General features: G+C 37.8%; 1 protein-coding gene across 8 annotated transcripts in view; it reads right to left on the bottom strand.

Moving 5' to 3' along the window:
• Nucleotides 1-21,162, bottom strand: part of LPIN2 (lipin 2) — an 82,245-nt gene that overhangs the window by 22,153 nt on the left and 38,930 nt on the right. For 7 of the 8 annotated variants that reach the window (XM_072735039.1, XM_072735033.1, XM_072735034.1 and 4 more), the window contains 3 exons: nucleotides 14,434-14,634; nucleotides 7,813-7,908; nucleotides 4,586-4,896 (listed from right to left, as the gene is read on the bottom strand). In XM_072735039.1, coding sequence (XP_072591140.1) covers nucleotides 4,586-4,896; nucleotides 7,813-7,908; nucleotides 14,434-14,625 — 599 coding nt within the window. In that variant the 5' untranslated portion in view covers nucleotides 14,626-14,634. Of the gene's footprint in view, nucleotides 1-4,585; nucleotides 4,897-7,812; nucleotides 7,909-13,237; nucleotides 13,394-14,433; nucleotides 14,635-21,162 lie in introns of those variants that run through there. The other variant, XM_072735038.1, reaches the window with a different exon arrangement.

Here is a 21,162-nt window from a genome sequence, read left to right as displayed (position 1 = left end):
AAAGAAAAATACAAATAAAAACTCTGAAAAGTATAAAGCACTATAACTTTCCAGTTCAAGAGCTTCTTATAGAAAATTCTACATTCTACCAGGACAGATATTCTATGTAAAATGAGAATATCCGTATGACTTAATTTGGTAGACTAAAAATGGAGAAATCAGTTGATTAATTTTTAATATTACCTTTCTTCCTTTATATTATTTAATGTGCTGTGCTTTACCACTATGTCTGCTTTGTCATAGTTTTTCCATATAGCTGCGTCATCTAACTTAACGTTTTCCTAATCTTCTTTCTCGCAAAAGAATTAAACTCTGACACAATACCTCATTCAGGGGAAGAAAAATATACTTGAAAAAGGCAGACATCTAGATAAAAATACTCTATTTCTTAAAAAATGAAACTCAAATGATAAAAACTGTAAAAAGGAAAGCCAGATGCTTATCAACAGTCCTCACTTGACAAATCTGAAAGCATAAGACAGCCTGACCCATCACTATTCATGTATTTGAAAGCGGTTTGAAAAGAACAATGTAAAAGTCATAAACTTAATTAAAACCATTTTATATTTTGAAACCTATTTTGCTGCAGTATAAAAGGTAAGACCAGAAGAGTTCAGCGGATTTAGTAAAATACCCAGAGAGAGAGAAAGAGAGAGAGAGAGAGAGATTAAGAATTAACAACTTCAGGGAAGATATGAAATGGTCTTCTCTGGGGATAGCTTGACAAAAATAAAGCCCATTAGTTCAGACCCATTAGATGATGGAAAAGGTTGCTGATGTTGAGGTTCCCTTCAGTCCTATGACTCATTACCTAAACCAAGACTTCTAAAAACTTGTGCTTTTCAAAATGGCATACATGCCTGAGAGCATTCGACAGTGTAGGTAACCACAACAGAGTAACATAAATGAAATACATGATATAAAGATAAAAGGTAGTGTAAATATTGGAATGTGAAGACAACAGTGTGAACACTGGCTATATGTCAAGATACAGGACCAATACACACAGTAACGCTGAACAGCAGAGAATTTGCAGTAAACAGTTTAACACTGAGTCGAGGTTGGGGGAAGTGGGAGGTTCAGTTGCTAAAGTTCATACTAAGTGTATATAATAGAGCAATTCAGCATTCACAGATGCATTTAACAAGGCTTCAAATTTAATACCATTTTATAAACCAATTATCTTTCCTATTCAAAAGCCAACAGAGGTTACATGATATATACAACTGTCAAAATTCACTTGACTGCATATTTAAGTTCTATGGATATTACTGCATGTAAATTAAACCTCAATTTTTTTAAAAGCAGGGGGAAAAATCAAAAGGAAGCTAAAATAAATGAAAGATTAAATCAATTTTCATCTATTTAATTGGTGGTATATAAGAGATATATGGGGTTGCTAACTACCATGACCAAAGATCACTAACTCTGTAAACAATGTCTATCCTCAGCCTTACCACAGTATTGGTCAATTAATTTCAGTATGGCTAATGGTCTCAGTTTGCTTTTGGATATAGGGCATTTCCCATAAAAGATATCATGGTAGGACTGAAAGGAGCCCTAAAATATTTCTCTGTCTACTGTGTCAGAAATAAAGGGGAGGTGGTGCCTGAGTGATCAGTTGGCTAAGGGTCTATTGACCTCAGCTGAGGTCTTGAACTTAAGAGTTTTGAGTTCAGTTCAGGCCCCACACTGAGCTCCATGCTGGGTGTGCAGCCTACTTTAAAAAAAGAAAAGAAAAGAAAAAGAAATGAAGGGGAGAAAACGCAGACTGTAAGATTCCTGTCACCAAAGAAGAACATGGAGGGTTCTCCAGAAGCCAGTTATTGATCAGGAGATGAAGTATGCAGCCTCAGGGCAACAGATGCTGTTTATAAAAAGTCTTATGCTCCCTGTACCTAGTTTCGAGATATAACTTATAAACATGTCTGCTTTGGGGGATTAAAAAAGAGACTCCTTTCTGATGATGTAGTCTTAATTCTCCATTTTTAACAGTGCTGGGATTGTGCTAGAGCACCATCCAATTTGACAAGTCTCTTCCCTCCAAAAGACTACTCAGCCTAGGTGCACTGTTTTTAATACACATACAGTAATATAGTCAATCCATCTTCTGGAAGGACAAACAAGGCTTCTATGCTATATACAAGCCAAAGTCTATCTTGAGGGAGAGACTTACTAGGTATAGTTTACACAAAGCTCAGTATAGTTTCAGGCTCTTCAATTTTCACCAACGTGTCTCTTTTAGCTGTGCAATAGCAATCTGCTTTAAAGAATGATTTAATCTCTCACCTGCTTCCTTCAAGGAGCCTCAATTAACCTTAATTCTATTCCATCGAAATTCTTGAAAAGCAGAGAGAATGCTATTTAGATAGAATGTTATTCATCAAATTAAAATAAAAACCAATTTAAGAGGGCACCTGGATGGTCAGGTGGTTAAGCGGCTGCTTTCAGCTCAGGTCATGATCTCAGGGTCCTGGGATTGAACCAGCAAGTCTGGCTCCCTGCTTAGTGAGGAGTCTTCTCCCTCTCACTTCTGCCCTCATCTCCCTACCCTCTGGCTCATGCCCTCTCTCTCAAATAAGTAAACAAATAAAATCTTTAAAAAACAAAACAAAACCAATTTTAGATGTTTCTCTGGAAACACAATTTTTCTTAAGTGTAGGGGCCCGAGCAGGGGAAGATATTTCAAAGTTGTAAACTTCCCAACCCCACCTAATTTCTAGGTTGCACAACTGCAAAAGCAGTTGACTTTCCATTCTTTTTTCTCTGATTCTTTAACCTGTGTAATGTACTGTTAACACTTCTGATCCTAAGTATCTCCCCCCACCAGTTATTTTAGAATCTAGATACTGAACTGGAAGGGGCCTTGCTAACCGTGTAGTTTAACTCTTATTTTATAGATTAAGAAATAAAGGCCCAGGAATGCCTGGGTGGCTCAGGTGATTAAACATTTGACTCCATTTCAGCTAAGGTCGTGATCTTAGGGTCATGAGACTGAGCCTGTGCTCAGTGGGGAAATCTGCTTCTCCTCCCTCTCCATGCTTGCTTGCTTGCTTGCAAATAAATAAATAAATCTATCTATCTATCTATCTATCTATCTATCTATCTATCTATCTATCTCTCTATCTTACAAGAAACAAGGGCCCAGACCAGAGTTATCAAGTAACTGCTGTTCTACAATCCAAAACATAATGGGCCTCATCTTCTAGCTTTCAGCTCAGTGCTTACTTCAGTATACATCTGACCTGAATTCCCATAACTGTTCTATTTTGTCCTTTTTTTAAAGTCCTGATTTCTGTTGGCTACATAATTAAGTAGATCCTGTTTTAAAGAAATTGTAGGAAAGAGTTCCTCCAAGTGGCAGTACCGATGATCCATGGCAATCTAAAGAAAAAGCAAACCACCAAGCTCCTGAAAATTATTACAATGCCCTAGTTCTAAGTGTCTTACCAAGCAAGCAAGGTTCTGGCTCAAAGAGAAAGTGGACAACCATTTGTAACTGTCAACCAAATCAGTACTCTGACAGATTTGGCTAATTCAGCCTTTTGTACGATCTGGAAAAGTATGGCATGCACTAATATTTTTGTGATGCATTCACTTACAACACTCATTTATAAAATTCCTTTAGAATAATGATTCTTGTGCATTTAGTAGGCAATTGAATATGTTTTAGAAATATTTTAACTTCCTAAATTGAAGCTGCAGATTGTTCCAGAATTCTAAACTTTGCTCAATTGTGTTATAATAAAGGATACATGTCATTAAACTTTGAAGGCAAAGAGTTACTTCAGGTCCTTTCTGGTGGATCTTGGAAGAACTGCAAGTAGAACTTTAGGGACACTTGTGGGCAGCAACTTCTTGTCCAATGCTCATCAATAAAGTAAACCACCCTGCCGACACACACATGGTCCTCTTCCAATGCCAGAGCAACCACTGAACAGGTCTAAGTTAACCTTTTAAAAATCAAAATCTTGAACAAAAAAATAATATGTTTTGGCCCCAACTTATAACTTTTAAACCTCAGGCACTTCTGACTTGAAAACTGCCATATATTTTCAAGTTCTTCTACTGAGCTGGTAAATAAGAAGTAATCAAGATTTCTCACTAAAAATGACAAAAAAGCCTCCATTCCTCTTCAACTTACTAGGAACATTTTTGTGATAAACTCAAAATAACTCTAAACTTCTCAGAAATAGGTGAGATACCAAGACCAGGACACCACCGAGTAGAGATATACACTTAAGGGAGCCCCAGGGCCAAGTCACTAATTCAGATCTTCTTTGTGACCTGTAATTCATTTGGCTTTTGGAAACCTACTGGATCGAAAGATATGCACTGCTGGTCTGCTCCAAGTGACATTTTATACCGCAGCAGGATGTCTGATGGCAAATTTTATAGAATAGCAGAAAAGAGAAAGGAAAATGCCTCTTGCACTGATTCCACAATAAAGTGTCATGGAGAAAAACAAATCCAAACTTCACCCTGAGGATCCATGGAAGAAACAGCAACTTGCCATACCTGAGCTCTGCCCAAGCTCCTGCATAAAGCACACACACATGCCCCGCACTTGCACAAAGAGCCCTACCTTGCTGACTGGGCCGCCTTGTCATCATCAGAGCTCATTTCCACATCCACAGTATCCTCTGCAGCAGGGGAGGCAGGGGAAGCATTTTGGTCTTCCTTCTTACTATCCTGTTTGCATTTCTTTCTCCTTCGTTTTTTCTTTTTCACAGAACTTGAAGTGAAAACTGTTTCTGTTTCCAAGATGTGTGAGATATCTGAACTCTGAGATGGTCTTTCATTTCCACCAGATTTCACCAAAGGAGCATCCATATCTTTAAAGAACTGGTCTTCAGTAGGAATTGGTGAGGTGGCAAGGTAGGCAGGAAGTTTTTCCTTAAAGAGAACATGGAAAAAGAAAAGTCCACAAGTGGACAAAGAACCAAAAACAATAATGAACGCTTTGTATATCTAAATTCACAGTGGCAGAAAGAATACACAGTCCCTAAGTAAGAAGAGTGTCTTATACTGAACTATGGCACTGCCCAGTCTACTCTGAATAGGTCTTTACCCTGGTACACACAAATAGTTCGCTTGGTCCATCTAACTGAATGTATTTGAAGGAATCGATATACCAAATTAGCACAAACCCACAACAACTGTAATTAAAGCACAGCCAAGTAAACTCTCTGTAAAGGGAAGTTCAAAGCAGCAGCAGCATTCTACAGAGGCAATACAAAGCATTCTGTCAAGAACTTACGAAGAACAGTAGTAACAGGGAAAAAAGAAGGCAGGGATCTGTAACATCCCATCAGATGGGGGCAGATAAGTGAAGTGAGAATCTATGGTAAAATCTGCGTTTGCTAAATTAAATGAGGGTGGAGGATGGTGAGTAAAATAGACAATACCCTGTTAACAAATGAAATTAGTGGATTTTAAAATTGTAATGTATTTAAGGCAGACTTTCAGGAATTCAAATGACGAAAATAAGACCCAAACTCATGGGATGCCTGGTGGCTCAGTTGGCTAAGCATCCGTCTCTTGATTTCAGCTCAGGTTATGATCCCAGCGTCCTGGGATCGAAATCCACACTGGGCTCTATGATCAGCAGGGACTGTGCTTGAGATTCTCCCTCCCTCTTTCTCTGTTCCATGCTGCTAGCTTGTGTGTGCACACACACTCTCTAATTAATAAATATATCTTTAAAAATAAATAAGTAATTAAACTTGCAGTTTACTATCAAATAAATAAATGATCATTTGGTGTTCAGAAAATTAACTTCTTAGTCACTGACTTCATCCCTTTGTATCATGGGGAAATGGAAGATATGTAATAGAGGTATAAATTAACCTCAAATAACTTAAAATTTTCGAAAGTTTTTACATAATCCTGAAAATGAGTGCATTTCCATAATTGTTCTAGATCAAGCTTTTGAATTTGGCTTTGGTAGACATATTACACCAAAGCCAAAATTTTGTTTATCCAAGCAAAATTTGTGTTCACCAGCAATATATACTTACAGAGAAACTGTGACAATAGGATATTATTCAGCATGCCTCCACGGCACCCAAGTGAGGGGCTGTGGTCTCTGACTTTGGGGCCTTTTAATTCAATGGTCCTTGTTATAAATAAAGTTTACTGTTACTTCTTAAAAGTTATGTGGTCTCTGGTGGTGTTTCCTAGTTCTGTTATAGCTCTGTTTGTAATGTGTGGGTTGGGCGGATGAAACAACCTAAATCTCTGTAAGCATTAGATGGTTAAACTGTGGTGCCTTCATACTATGGATGACTGGGCAACTACCAAAAGGACAGGGATAGATCTGGAACTACTGGCTTGAAAAGGATGCTGACAATATACAGTTCAGATGAGCAAAGTTTAAGAGAAATAAAAATGAAAATAAATGGAAGCCAGATGAGTTTTGGTAATGTCTATTCCCTTTAACCTATAAACTCCTAGAGGGTGGGGGCATGTTATATTCAATAGTACATGACATCGAGTAGTAATTTCAATGCTGTTGGTGAATTAACTTTTTTTTTTTTTAACTTTAAAGAGAAGTACACTATTCTAAAGAGAATGTGAACAATTTGATGATACATGAATAGAAAAAAGAGGCTGGAAAGTTGACACTCTTCAAGTTAACCTTGCTAAGTATAGTTATAAATGGAATCATCAGAACTAACCATGAGAACCAGATAACAAGTGATCAATAACCCAGTCCTCTCACTTGTTTATATAAAACCTATTCAATCACTGCTCTGAAATACACAATTTTAAGGAACAGATCAAAACATATCAAAAATATTTATTCTTGTGATAACTCATTTACTGTTTCATTCTGCCTTTTGCTTCAGTCTCTATCCAGGTAAAACTTTGCTCAGGCCAAGTAAACACAAACAAGGTAATATAAAAACAAGTAATTAAGGTACTGGAAAAAATACTGGTCTGGAAAGGTTCCCTTTCATAATCAAATTTTGTAATGCTGCTCTACATATTGACATATAAATTGTTGGCTTCTCTCTAAATTAAAAATGATGAAGGATCTCATTCTGCTATTTTTTGTGACATTTTTTCTTTGTGAATTTTATGACATCCAACGAGCAGTTCCATCTTCAAAACCCCCAAAAGTAATCCTGTATCCTTAATAACTTGAAGGCTGTCATTTTTGCTAAGATTTTAATCTTTGTGCTAAAAGCTGTAACGAAGCCTCTTCTAAGATCCACGTTAACTCCATTAAGAACTGTTTACCACCATTCACATCAGTAGGTGGGGGTGGGTAAACAAACTGCTCTTTAACCGAAAGATGCCAAACATGTAATAATCATTTAAAAAGATATAGGCCAATTAATTCAAATCTTTTGAGACCATAATAAACTAACTCACAAGACTATTCAAGGTTAGAGATCCAACATCCTTAATCAAAATGGTAAATACGTTTTCCAAGTTTAAAGGTCACAGGTACCAATACACAGCCTGTAGAGATACACCTTCATTATTTAGTGGAACTGAGAGTATTCAAGTCAAGGTGTAAACTCTAATAGATACTAAATAAGAAAGCTCACTAAATACAGAAAAAGAGCAAGTGCAAAGGTCTTCTACATGCTCTCTGTACCCTGACACTTGGTGTGAAGAAAAGTTCCTCACTCCTCTAGCTCCTTTCTGACAACTTAGCCCTTCAGTCTAAAACTAAAGCTTGTTTAACCTGCAACAATCATCTCTATAACCATGAAAACTGCTGAACATTATTTCTGTTTTGGGACAGGTCCTGGAGGCCTGAATACAATCTGCAAAGTGGATGTAACCCACTAGACTTACATATTCCTCTTCAGTCTCCTCCACAAAGAAAGCTTCCCCATTGTCACCCAATTTCATGTGAAGATCCACTGCATCGCCATTGATTTCTATATCAATCTAAGAGGACAAATAAAGTGTGATTTAGTATTAAAACTTTCATTGAAGCTAAACCAAACCTAAATTCTGGGTTCTCAAGCCAAACTTAGTACTGAGGTTCCTAGACTGACAGACCCAGAGAAAATACTGCTACCCACCCTAAATACCATCCTACCCTAAAGAACTAACCAGACCCTGAGGGAGGAAGGGGATGGATTAACAGGGTATCGAAAGAATATGTCTTATCATCTATTTTTAGAACATAAAATGTTTTACTTAATTTCCCAAATGGCATAAAATAGGAGAAATATTATCAATAAGCATTTGAGCACTTTCAGAGTTCTAGCACAGACAGGCCTTACCTGGCATGGCTCAGAAAAACTTACACATTTCAGTTACTGTGGTATGTTAACTGTAACTTTCTGTAACTGCAGAAAGTACAAACTTCACTGCCTGCTCTTTTGTCTACAAATCACTAAATAAAAACAGATGCCCATCATGATCGGTAATCTATCATATCACTTTTCAAAGTCTGTTGGTTCCTTTTTTTTTGTTTTAATTTTTATTTATTTATGATAGTCACAGAGAGAGAGAGAGAGGCAGAGACACAAGCAGAGGGAGAAGCAGGCTCCATGCACCCGGGAGCCCGACGTGGGATTCGATCCCGGGTCTCCAGGATCGCGCCCTGGGCCAAAGGCAGGCGCCAAACCGCTGCGCCACCCAGGGATCCCAAGTCTGTTGGTTCTATTGGTGACTAGTCAAAGCATATATGTTATTTGATTCAGACACTGACAGCAAAGCTTATAGTTCTAGTTGTCTTGTCTCCCACTGATAAACCCATGTGACATTTTATAAAAATGGATAATTAAGAGGAAACTAGCCAAGATCAAAGTGCAACCTAATGAAAAGTAATATTACTAGAAGTAAAATTCAAATGGAGCATCAACAGTTATAGAGTAGCTGACTTAGGAATGGTGACCCTGCTACCATTGGAAAGTCTCAAAATGTACAGCCAGAGAATGTAGTAAAAGTTAGCTTATCCACACAAAGGAGGAAAGTGGCTGTGACGAAAGGATGAAGATGGCTTAGAGGAAGTGATACAGGAAAAAAACTTCACATTGAAGGAACTCTCAGATATACTTCATGACATCAAATGTTCCAAAGATGAAAACCTGAAAGCTGATCCAAACTATATGATAATCTGCCAAAACAAAGAAAAGATGCTTGTTCCATATCTTAAGTTTTACATTAAGAAGATAAGCATTGTTCAAACCAACTAATCTTGGTAAGTTATTTTATAAAGAAATAAGACACTTTAGTTCTCCAAGTTTCTAATGTTTTAAATTGTGACATAGTAAACATCATTTTACTATTTTTCATTCTTATATATTTATAACCAACAGAAATGTTTAAAGGTTTGTAAAAATCATAGAAACACCCTAATTTTTCTCAATTATTAAGTTTGCTTTGCATGGTTTCAGCTTGCTCAGTCATGTCAATGATTTGTACTACCATGCAAAGAACTGTTTACATAGAATATTAACTACTTATCACTTAAAAATAATGTAATTTATTCATCTGTAGATTGTGAATATCTTTAAATACTTTATAATAAATGAATATTAACTTCCAAACTTTTTTTAGAGTTTTTTTTTTTTTTTTAAATGAGAAAGAGACAATACACAAAAGCACTCAAGGATGAGCAGGGGAGAGTCAGAGGGAGAAACATACTCCTTGCTGAGCAGGGAACCTGACATGAGGCTCAATCCCAGGACTCTGAGATCATGAGCTGAGCCGAAGGTAGATGCTTAACTGAGCTACCTAGGCGGTCCCCAACTTTCAAAACTCTTACAGATAAACTTGTAAACTCCAGTTAAGACTGGTTCAGGGGACATAAAAACTAAAATACAGAAAAATCTAATATAGATATAAATAGAACAGTCCACAATCTAAGTGTACTTAGCTTTGCAAGGCCCCTATGGTGAGAACAACTGCATGGTCTGTTGGGTTTTTCCCAGTGAGGACCAATTATCCCTTCTGACACTGAGTGCTGGGTCACATCAGGTCATTGGAGGTCATTAGTTGACATATGTTGTTGAAATACTTGTTATAAAAATCCTATATATATAACCACACTAAAGGGTAAGGAATATAACCACACTGAAGGATAAGGAAGAAAACTAATCTAAGTGGAAAATGGTATTTTGACTAAATATTCTAAGTCTAAAGACAAAAAGAAGTACAAACCAATCCTGTAGTAATTTTTTTAAAAAAATCAGAGGTAAGGGTTAGCAGTTCTGAAACTATTTTATGTGTATTCTAGGACTTAATAAGTAAACATATTGTAGATAACAAGAGGCATGTTTCTCATTGTCAGAGAAATAAGTTATGAATAAGGAGATGAAGAGGAACCTTCTGGTGATAAATTGGAATCAGTGGGAATTCATGATTTTTACAGATGAAGGTGTGTGTATCTCTGTTTGTAGATTTTTCCAGCTCTGCCCAATGACAAGTCCTAGGAGCAACGACACCTTAATTAGTAATGAGCACATCTAGTGACTAGATTCTTTGTTTCTAGATAGTATTCTCTATTAAGAGGAACCACCATTCCTCAGAGAAACAAAATAACTACAGGTAAAGTAGAGTCTTCTGGAATAGCTTATGGTGCCAAAAAATAAGGAACTGCTTAAAAAATGACAAGAGCATTTCAAAAGACTCAATTTGAAGAACCAAACCCAGGACAATGTAAGCAACTAAATAATGATAATAACAGATTATAACAAACAGAGTAAAATTAACATTCAGAAGTTCATACTGATTTAAATAATTGAATAAACAAGAGAGAAGGAAAACTTTTTGATACAGTAGTATTTCAATTAATAAATGCACTAGGAAGGATGGAAACAGAAAATGATTTGGTAAACACCACAGTAATAATAATTTAGCAAACACCCCAGTAATAATTGTTGCCTGCTGATTCATCAGTGTATGGTAAAATTCTTAGGTGGAAGTATGATAGAAAACTGGGTGCAAGTCTCCCAAGTTTCTTCCCACAAAGAAATTCATAGTGGAGAATCCCAGCACACACTATTGACGTAGGGACCAACGTTGTTAACGTCACCAGTAATCAGACATGGCACCATGACTGGTTTCCTGAGATGATGCACTGAGAAGGGTATACTATCACTCTGTTATTCTTCCCCAAATGAAAAAACATCAGACAAACAAACTGAGGGATAATCTACATAATAACTATCTGTATTCTTTTGTACTCTTCAAAAATCAAGGTTGTAAGTAAAGACAGAATGGTTAGAGAATATAGGTGAAAGCAATGAGAGACCCTGGATAGGATCACAGACAAAAAGACGACAGCAGTGGAAATCTGGCATACTCATTTTGATGTACTACTCCTTGTAACCTGGTATCTAAAACAATACTCTGATCTATATAGTCATATTTCCTACCCTGTAGCTTAAAGTTGTTCAACATATATGACTGAAATGTTGAAACAGAATTGATTTACTTTTTAGAATTACTGGCTTGTAAGAGCGCCTGGGTGGCTTAAGCGGTTAAGTTGCCAACTCTTGATTTCAGCTCACATCATGATCTCAGGGTCCTGGAATGGGGCCCCACTTTGGGCTCCATGCTCAGTGGGGAGTCAGTCTGAGATGGTCTCTCCCCCTCTGTCTCTCCCTCTGCCAGTGCTCTCTCTCTAAAATAAATAAAATCTCAAAAAGAAAAGAAAAAAATACTGGCTGTAGCAGGCCCCTGTTCTGGCATGCCATTCTTTAGGTAAGGGGAGTCCTCTGGGGATCTAGTCATCCTCTATTTCAGACCATCTGTTTCAGGTGAGGCTTCACAGTAAGGAGGTTGGGCTGCTAAGCCAAGCCAATCAGTATATTCCACCCCAGCTATAGTGACTGCTCTGCAAGATATATGTGACCCAAGTCTGACAGGGAGGCTAAAGACTGACACTTCTGTAGGAAGAAACGGGTCTCTACTAGGGTTGCTGAGTTCCTGGGAAGTAAGTCTGTAGGTATTGTGGCATCTTGCATCAGAGAGCTATGCGCGCGCGCGCGCGCGCGCACACACACACACACACACACGAAGGGAGGCAGGGCTGAGAGGTGGGAGGAATAAGAGTTCTGGTAACACCCTCAGATTCTAAATAAAGCCCTGATAACTTCAAATGCTCCTAGACTTTAGTGATGCAAGCCAATAAATTCCCTTTTTGCTTAAGCTAATGCAAGGTGGACTTTTGTCACCTACAGTGGAAACTTCCTGTCTAATACACTAAGTTATTTAACTTCAGTAACTAAGTAAATCATTAGTTTTGTGTTAAATCAACAAAATTAATATTTTAAAAGTATCAATTGCAGGTTTACCTTCTGAAATTCAATTCCTGAGTTATGAAGTATACTGGGAATATTGTGTCCTATCTGATAGAACAGATCAATGGCAGTGGGAAAATTAGTATATTCTTAACTCCCTAACCAGAGGCTTTAAGGTGATTATGATTCCAAGTCCAAGTCTACCACTTCATAGGTGTCTCCATAATTGGGGTCTTAGTTTAAAATCAATGAATAGCTTGCCCTAATCCAAACTGACCTAAAATAAGAGTTAATCCAAATTGCCTGAGTATCTCAAGGGAGACAAGGTTTCAGTTTTACTGTCATAGGAAAGCTGTGTTTTGGTTAAATAGCCAAATTTCCTCCCAAATATATCCTTTTGGATTTCTGGGATACTATTGCCAAGAAGTAATTTTCTCTTTTCCCATGTCTCATGGATAGATTCTAAGGTTTTTGGTTTTTAAGATCTGTTTATTCATGAGAGACACAGAAAGAGATGCAGAGACATAGGCTGAGGGAGCAGGCTCCCTGCAGGGAGCCCAATGTGGGACTCGATCCCAGGACCTGGGATCACGATTTGAGCCAAGGCAGACACTCAATTTCTGGGCCACCCAGGCATCTCTAAAATCCAAGAGTTTGATAAGGTATTTAACCCAATCATTTGGGCAGCCCTTGTACAGACACTGTACCTCTTAATTAGAGGCAAAGATCATGTAGAAAGAGGTTTGTCTGTCCAGACACTATTTACAGATACACATATACGTTAGCCTGCAGATTCCATTCTGAAAGGCCAGAAGACTTAACTAATCTGCTGATCAAAAACTCAGATCACAGAAAAACAAAAGTGCCATATCAGCCATTTTATGAATCAATCTTTGCACAGCTCATGGCAAGTTTCATTGCATAAACAGTCTGGTACAGATTCTCCTAGAGCAGATAAAGTCTGAAAGTACTACAGGTTAGTGTTACTGGCAAGAAATAAAAAATTCCAAGAAGCTAACCTGTGGCTGAACACTCTTTTGCAATGGAATGTTTCCAAGTTACTAAAAGAACTGCAACTGGTTTTGGTTTCCAAAGGGTGACTGAACACAGGCCAGACCTCACAAACCCTGCCACCTGGCAACGTGGCTCTCCAGTGGAAAACTGATTTATAACACCTAAAAGAAAAAGATGTGTTTTGGCAGCAGGGAGGATAACTAGCTGTGTGAAAATTCATGAACATTTTCTTCCATTCTCAAATAACCTCAGTTTAATTAAAATAGAGAGAAACTTCTATTTTAAAGAATAAGATTGCCTATGTAAAATAGCCAAAATCTGAAAATAGATGTTTCCAACTTATGCCAGTGGTCCTCTAACATATAGTTCCATGCTCCAATATGGTGTGGATCTTTCATCGTGCTTTAAAATCCTGACAAAATCTCCCTATATTGTTCAGGTAGATCATGTGGGGTAGAAGTAGAAAGAACACTACTACTATGTACCCGCAAGGTTTTATTATACCAGCTCAGAATTCTAATTCGACTGACAGCAAATACATTAACAAGTCTTCCCATTGCTGCATTACTTGAAGGAGAGAGGAGGTAGGAAAAAGGCAAACCAACACAAATTATTTTCTTTCTGAATGAATTTTCCCCAAAGTAAATAAAAGCCAATAAGCCTATGGCCTGTAGGTTTGCATTTAGTAAGATACGGAGACAAGTCCTGGTATCACTAACAAAATTTAGATACAAATAAGATTTAACACCTTTGTCAAAACAAATTTGGCATTAATTTTGTTTAAATAAATGTAATGTATTCCTGATTACATCAGTCTATTCCATTCACAAATGGTACAAAGGCACTGCCCTAAATACTTTAAAGTGCTGTATAAGGTAAAGAAATTTTCTAAAGACATCTAACCTTTCCCATTTATAATCTCAGTTTCTCTATTTTGTTCTTCTGAGTTGCAACAGATAAGATTATCAAGATAATTTTCAGCCTTTCTCCCTCTTGGAGAGACTTTCTATAGTAAGGCTTATATTCAGCAGCAATTTCAAAACAATACATAAAGGTTGACTTCTCAGACCATTACCTTCAACATCATACAGGGCACCTCCCCTTCCACCCAAAAAAAGCCCAGAGAGCACAAAAGAACAATTTATTATCTTATTATGTAATCTTTCACCCTCCTTGAGAACAAGTTGTCCTCTGCACTTACCACTTTCTCTTTGGATCTCAGAACCCCCAGCTTCCCAAACCGAACGTGGAAAGGTGAACACTGATAGGTGCCATCCTGCTGCCGCACCACAATGACATCGATGCACCCAGACAAAGTGGCTTGGTTAATGCCCTTGTAGAGTTCCTTCACAGTGACAATCACCTGCCCAGCCAGCTGTCCTACATAATTCATGGTTTGAAACTATAACGACAAGAAAAAAATTAGGTAAGATAGTAACAATGAATGTGAATCTAATGACAGAGAAAAAACACTAATACTTGAAAGTATATTGCACATTTATCATATTATATATTATTATTAACCTTGCTGATTTCGAACCAATTAGTCTCATGCTACCACTGTTTTTACACATTTCTATGCAAAGAACAAAATCAGATGTGGTCCTCTTTTGTATCTTGAGAGGCTGTCCCAGCCGGGCCCTCACACATGCGTAAGCTCCTTTTACTTTTCCATCATCACGGATCCTGCCAGCTGCCAGTATGGGAAATTTCCCCCTAAAGTTTAGAATCTGCACAGAACCACCAAAGAACACAGACTACCACCACTGCCCTATTGCCCAAGAGCCCTGGGAATGTGGGGCAACTGCATTCACCTTGACCATAGCAGCCAAGCAGAAAAAATGACCAATGACCGCCTCCAGAAGAAATCAGAGAACAGGTTGTTTCTACTGAAGACAAATAAGTGAAATGCGTTTTCTATGAAACTATTAATAGAATATGGTTCAGAGACGTGTTAGGTTAAATAAACCCTGGGTGAAAAAAAAAAAAAAAAACCTGGGTGAGGTAGATTAGCCTAACCTATTTATAACATTATTTTTATCGAAAATTCCCTCAATACTTGAACACAACTCAACTCACTGGAACATTTTCATGTTCTATAAAGCACAAAAAAGGCTCAACCATAATTAACTAGTCAAAATCAGACTAGGCTATAAAGAACTCCTCCTTTGAAAGGGTCAAAGAAAGACAGGAGTGTGCACCTGACCAGGGCTGAGGGACAAGAGGAAACACTTCCTCCCACAGCCATGTGGCTATAGCCAGGACTGTTTTTTTTGTTTGTTTGTTTTTGTTGTTGTTTTTTTTTACCTGACCGACAAGTTGGGGAGCCCACCATATAGTATGTGTTGAGGATCAGCAGGGAAGTCTCCTTGAATCTCCCTCAACTCTTTTACTAATTAGAAAAAAACAGGTCTTCTCCAGTCTTAAGGTCGTAAAATCTTATCTCCAGTTATCAAATACCACACCATATTTCATTCACTAGACATTGATACCCTTAGTATTATGTCAAAGCACAATTCAGCAAGTTATTCTCCTGGGGACAGGAGGGACAAAGACCAAACAAGAGATCCTCCACAGCTCTGGCTAATCCAGAAGCCAACTTTTACTCAGAGAACAAACAGATTATTCCCCAGGTCATTCATCACAAGTACAAGTTGTCTCTTTAAACTCAGTTTTTCAGGAGCCTTAAGCTCAAAGTCACATGCTCAGAAAAGTAACTAGAACTCATATTCATCATATTCTGTGTTGTCAGAAGTCCAAAGCCAAACTGAGAGAAAGAATGTTCCTTTATCAGGAAAACTCTGGGGCCTTCCAGGACATCTGCCTCCAGAGAAATTCCCCCATCTCCTTAAAGATGAGTGAGTGCCTGCTGGCAGTACCCAGATTCCACTCAACATTTTTTCTCCTCTTATACAGAGATGAACATGTCATCAAGACCTATCAGTTTTACACCATTAAGCACAGCCACAATAATTTTAACCTAGAAAAAAACGTTTGAATATTTTAAAGCTAATGTTATCGTGGTCTCAAAATGTATCTACAGAAGAGATGACTTTGAGGATGTAAACTAGCTGCAAACCTTACTACTAAATGAGGTAGTATCCTTTACAAAACAGTTACAAGTTGGTGTGATTTTGGTTTTAGAGTAATTCTTTTTTTTTTTTTTTTTTAAGATTTTATTTATTTATTCATGAGAGACACAGAGAGAGAGAAAGAGAGGCAGAGACACAGGCAGAGGGAGAAGCAGGCTCCATGCAGGGAGCCTGACGTGGGACTTGATCCAGGGGCTCCAGGATCAGGCCCTGGGCTGAAGGTGGCACTAAACCGCTGAGCCACCTGGGCTGCCCTAGAGTAATTCATTTTATAAGGCTAAATTAAGCAAGTGTTCAATAATGATTTCTTCAGTGAATAAAGGAATCATGATCAAGTGAACCATCAATAATAAGGGAAAAAAAGAAATGTGTAGGGAGGAAATATTGTTTCATCAGAATATTCATATTACAACTCATTTTTAAAAATCAACTTTTTATTTTGCAGTGACTGCAGACTCCCATGCATGTAGTTTTAAGAAATAATAGAAAGAGATCCCATATATCCTTTAAACCAACTTCCCCCAATGGCAACACCTCGCAAAATTCTACTGCAATATCACAATCAGGATATCAGCATTGATTCAGTTAAAATGCAAAACATTTCCATCATCACAAAGATCTATCATACTGGACTTTATAAGCCACACCCAGCCACTTCCATCACTCTCTCCTTAATCCCTGGTAATCACTTATTGGTTCTTCATTTCTGTTACTTTTGTCATTTTTAAGAAAGTTATACAAATGGAATCATATGGTATATAATCTTTTGTGATTGCCTTTTCCCACTTATATTGCTATGGAAATTCATCCAGGTTGTTACATGTATTACGTTCATATTCTGCAAGTAATATATGTTCACAACATGCTTTTGGCTTGTTACAGCATGTATGTTAATCAGCACAACAAATATAGCCAATCTTTGTATTACTGCTTGACAGATTGGTAGCAATTAAAGAGTTTTATTACAAATTTTTAAAAATTTCATAACTTATAATTACACATATTCTTTTCTTAAAAGAAACCAAAAAATGGTAACTTCAAGCATCTCCAATTCAGCTATAAAACAAGTCTCATAAACTAATCATGTAATGAGCTTATATCAACTAGAGGCTCTAATAATATCCATAATTAAGTATAACTATTATCTATTCAAAATTATTTTAATTACCATGGTTAAAAGATGTGCTGTTATACAAGAAAACCTATTGTGTACATGCCAGTTGCTAAATGTAGAAAAATATAGGTTATCAAATGACTGGTTTCCTCTTAGCAGATATAAAATAATTCTGTTTATATTATGAAGGCTGGGAAAACCAAAGTAAAGGGAGTCCTGCTGCTGTAACATTCACTAACCTGGGAATGAGGGGCATACTTCCACAATGAGGGGCATTCTAACCTGGGGGACAGGGCTCCCTCATGGTTAGGTTTGGAGGAAAAGCAGCTAATTGTTATATGCATGATAACATTAAACAGCTTTTTTTTTTTTTTTTTTTAAATTAATGAGGGACACAGAGAGAGAGGCAGAGACATAGGCAGAGGGAGAAGCAGGCTCCTTGCGAGGAGCCCGATGCGGAACTCGATCCAGGGACTCTGGGATCACACCCTGAGTCAGAGGCAGATGCTCAACCGCTGAGCCACCCAGGCATCCCTAAACAACTTCTTTTTAAAGCATTATCTAGCACCACAAAACTTTCACTCCTACATGTCCACCCCAGCACTACCCATAATAAAGCCAAGTAAGAACAAATTCAGGCCTCTGATACCTGTCCTGTTCAACACCTGGGAAAGCAGGACAGGGGCAGAAAGATAATCAAGTAACCCAGTCACATGTCGAGGATACACCTCACTGAAGACAATACCGTTTGAAATAAAACAAAGATTTAAAAATATAGCAAAATAATATACACTGTAAATTATTCATTATAGTCAGTGGTGAGAAAAAAAACAGAAGAGAAAAAAAAAAGAAAAACAGAAGAGAAAATAAATTCAAGAACAGACAGGGACTGAGAACAAGAGAGAGGGACGCAGAAAGAGACAGATGAAAATTCAGAAAAAAAGCAAAGACAGAATAAGAATACATACATAATCAGAAAGCAGAAGGACATAAAGATGCCTATACAGAAAAAACAATGTGGAACTGAAGGATGTTCACAGAGCAGCAGCACCCCTATCTTCAGGCTCACAAGCACAAAACAAATCATTAACTGATTCTTAGAACTGAAAGTATTTACTGAGTAGAGACTTTCAACAAATACCAAAAGCACTTCTGGCACATCCCTGAAATATGTTAATCATCACAGTACCAGCATCTAATTTTTTGAGAACTTAGTATGTACCAAATTCTTAATTCTTTTTAAAGGTATAGGAAGAGGAAATGCGGAGAGAGAGAATCTCAAGCAGAGCGAGAGCTCCATCTCAGGATCGTGAGATCATGACCTGCGCCGTAATCAAGAGTAAGATGCTTACCAACTGAGCCATCCATGTGCCCCACCATATACCAAATTCTTAAGCATATACACATGCATTATCTCAGAACCACCTTATGAATCAGTAAATATTATTTCTATTTTTAAAGATAATAAAATTAGGGCTTAAAAAGGTTAAGTATTGTGATGGACTGTTTGTGTCTCTTCCTCAAATTCATATATTGAAGCCCTAAGCCTCAAAGTGATGGTATTTGGAGGTGGAGCCTTTGGGAGGTAATCAGGTTTAGATGAGGTCAAGAGGGTGGGACCTCCATGATGGGATTAAATATTCTCATAAGAAGAGAGACTAGAGGGCAGCCCCAGTGGCTCAGCAGTTTGGTACCGCCTTCAGCCCAGGGTGTGATCCTGAAGATCTGGGATCGAGTCCCACGTCTGTCCCGCTCCCTGCATGGAATCTGCTTCTCCACCTGCCTCCCCCCAACCCCTTTCTGTATCTCTCATGAATAAATAAATAAAATCTTTAAAATAAAAAAAAAAAACATAAGAGAGACTAGAGCTCACGTTTTCAACCTACTACGGGAGGAAACAAAGAGAAAGTGGTTGTGTTCAAGCCATGAAGAGGGCCCTCATTAGGAATTAAATTGGCCAGGGGATCCCTGGGTGGCGCAGCGGTTTGGCGCCTGCCTTTGGCCCGGGGCGCGATCCTGGAGACCCGGGATCGAATCCCACATCAGGCTCCCGGTGCATGGAGCCTGCTTCTCCCTCTGCCTATGTCTCTGCCTCTCTCTCTCTCTCTCTCTGTGACTATCATAAATAAATAAAAATTTTTAAAAAATATATTTAAAAAAAAAGGAATTAAATTGGCCAGCACCTTATCTCAGACTTCCAGCCCCTAAAACTGAGAAATAAATGTTTAAACCACCCAGTCTGTGGTATTTTGTTATAGCAGCCTAAGCTAAGACAAGTATCTTCTCAAACATAATTGCCATACTGTTTTTCAATGTTGGAATACTTCACTCACTTCTTCCACCAAGTTCGTAACTGTATCAGACAGCCCCAGTTACTCTGTCCACTAGAACTCATAATGAATATGTGCCACTCTCTTCTAAATGATACCATTATACACCAAAGAATTTGTTGTACAATTGTAACTAGGTCTTATCTATTCTGGGCTAAGCATTTTTCTTCCTTAAAATATCTAAAATGACTCGGTTTACTTTCACTTTTATGACAAACTGGAGAACTTTCTTTTAATAATCCAAAACTAGACAGAGTGGCACAGGCTGGCCTAACTGACAGTATATACAATATACAGTTTGTTTAGGTGCAGGCACTGGCTCCCATGGGCTATGTTAAATGCCCCAATGCTCCCAAGACAGGGAGGCACTTACTGATCACTAAACTAAAAATGGAAGGAATCAGAAGACAGTAATTAACTAAGATACTTATTAGAAACCAATCGGCTCCTATGCACAAAATTCAACAGACTAAATTAGTCTTTCATAAATAAAATGAAATTTAATAGTGTCTACTATCCAATTTTTCTTATCAAATATTTTAAAGTAAATATACACTAGTATCTGGAATCAATGAATAGCTTTCAAGATTCAATTATTTACCCAAAGTTTAAAGATTTGCTCAGCAGCTTTTCCTGAGCATCAAGGAAACTAAGTAAACCATCATGATATATAATAGAGATTTATTAAATGGAATCCATCAGTAAATCAGTTCAGGTAGAGATCCTTTTCCTATAAAAACTGCTCCAAGTTATTTAAAGGTGTTATATTCAAAAATAATTTTTGCTAAGGAAAGAACTATTAAAATACAATTTCTAAATTATCATCAATAGAAAAATGGATACAGGGATCCCTGGGTGGAGCAGCGGTTTGGCGCCTGCCTTTGGCCCAGGGTGTGATCCTGAGGGAGACCCCGGCTCGAATCCCACATCGGGCTCCCGGTGCATGGAGCCTGCTTCTCCCTCTGCCTGTGTCACTGCCCCCACCCCCCCCCCCCTCTCCCTCTGTGACTATCATTAAAAAAAAAAAAAAAAAATTTGAAAAAAAAAATGGATACATTCCAAACCACTCATATATATCATCAAAATCTATTTCTTAAGTATCTATTCAATACATACTGTTATTACTAGTTAGCGGTACTACTAATAACAAACACAACTACAGTTATTATAATTATTATAATGTCCATTATATGCCAAGTGCTGTGTAAACCTGTACATTAGCTCCATTTTCACCAGTATCTGGAGTTTAGTATCAATATCCCCATTTACATGAGGAAACAGGTTCAGCAGTGTTCAATGTCACCACACTAAGTGGTGAAGCTGATATTAAACTCAAGTCTGATTCTAGAGCCTATGTCCTTAACTGCATCTCTAAGGGACAGAAATGCTCTAAG

This window comes from Vulpes vulpes, chromosome 13 (assembly GCF_048418805.1).
Source record: "Vulpes vulpes isolate BD-2025 chromosome 13, VulVul3, whole genome shotgun sequence".
Classification (NCBI taxonomy): Eukaryota; Metazoa; Chordata; class Mammalia; order Carnivora; family Canidae; genus Vulpes; species Vulpes vulpes.
The sequence above is the reverse complement of the archived record's forward strand: the minus strand, read 5'-3'. Positions and strand labels throughout refer to the sequence as shown.